Source organism: Perkinsus marinus (genome assembly GCF_000006405.1).
Source record: "Perkinsus marinus ATCC 50983 genomic scaffold scf_1104296951626, whole genome shotgun sequence".
In the NCBI taxonomy this organism is placed as follows: Eukaryota; Perkinsozoa; order Perkinsida; family Perkinsidae; genus Perkinsus; species Perkinsus marinus.
The window spans coordinates 2,245-3,063 of record NW_003209201.1 but is presented as its reverse complement, the minus strand read 5'-3'; the positions used below and the strand labels follow the sequence as shown (position 1 = coordinate 3,063).

Sequence of the window (819 nt, the reverse complement as noted above, 5' to 3'; positions counted from 1 at the left end):
TAATAATAATGAGGAGGATATAATATCTCAGAGATTACCTCTAGATAAGGTAATTATTATTATATGGAATAGTAGTGTTATTAGTATTAATTGATAGTTATAGATACCATCAACAGAGATACGACAATGTACATCATGTATTGTTGCACAGAAAGAGGGTTATTGTGATTTAACATATTTCTGGGATAGACCCAATAAGGTAATAATAATAATCATAATCACTATTATCAACATCATCATTTATAGATGTGGTTATTATGGGACGAATATGAAACATTATGCCGTAATGAAGGGTTAATAGATGGTCTTATTATCAATAATAATAATACTACACACAACAATGTGCTGCTATCCAAACAACAGCAACAACATGATGGTGATAATGATGAGCAGAAGCAGAGGGCTAGTAAGACAGAAGTGTATGTACCATTAGATGATCCTGATAAGGAGGCTAAAAGAAAGAAACGAAGAGAATATCGTGCTAGGAAAAAATTAAAACAACAGGCAGGATTATGGAAAGCTAGAGTTAAAGATGAGAATAATCCTAATATATATATTAGTGGTTTACCTAATGATATTACATTGGAGGAACTGTAAGTCGGTGGGTGGGGGAGTTGGCTGTTCTTCTTCATCATCATCATCACTTCCCCCATTATCCATCCCTCATAAATGTTTATTATTATCTACTAGATATAACCTATTCAAGTTAGCTGGTGCTATCAAGACTGATATGGAAACAGGACGTTATAAGATTAAAATATATGACAAGCTACAACAAGAAGTAGAAAAAGGAGATCAGCAGCATCATCATCCTACTGG

The 819-nt window shown here is 33.2% G+C and overlaps 1 protein-coding gene across 1 annotated transcript in view; it reads left to right on the top strand.

The window, feature by feature from the left end:
* Positions 1 to 433: 433 nt before the first annotated feature.
* Positions 434 to 819, top strand: part of Pmar_PMAR005675 (hypothetical protein) — a gene marked incomplete at both ends in the record, with an annotated part of 608 nt that continues 222 nt past the window's right edge. Inside the window, 2 exons of the mRNA XM_002777486.1 lie at positions 434 to 593; positions 691 to 781. Coding sequence (XP_002777532.1) covers positions 434 to 593; positions 691 to 781 — 251 coding nt within the window. The remainder of the gene's footprint in view (positions 594 to 690; positions 782 to 819) is intronic.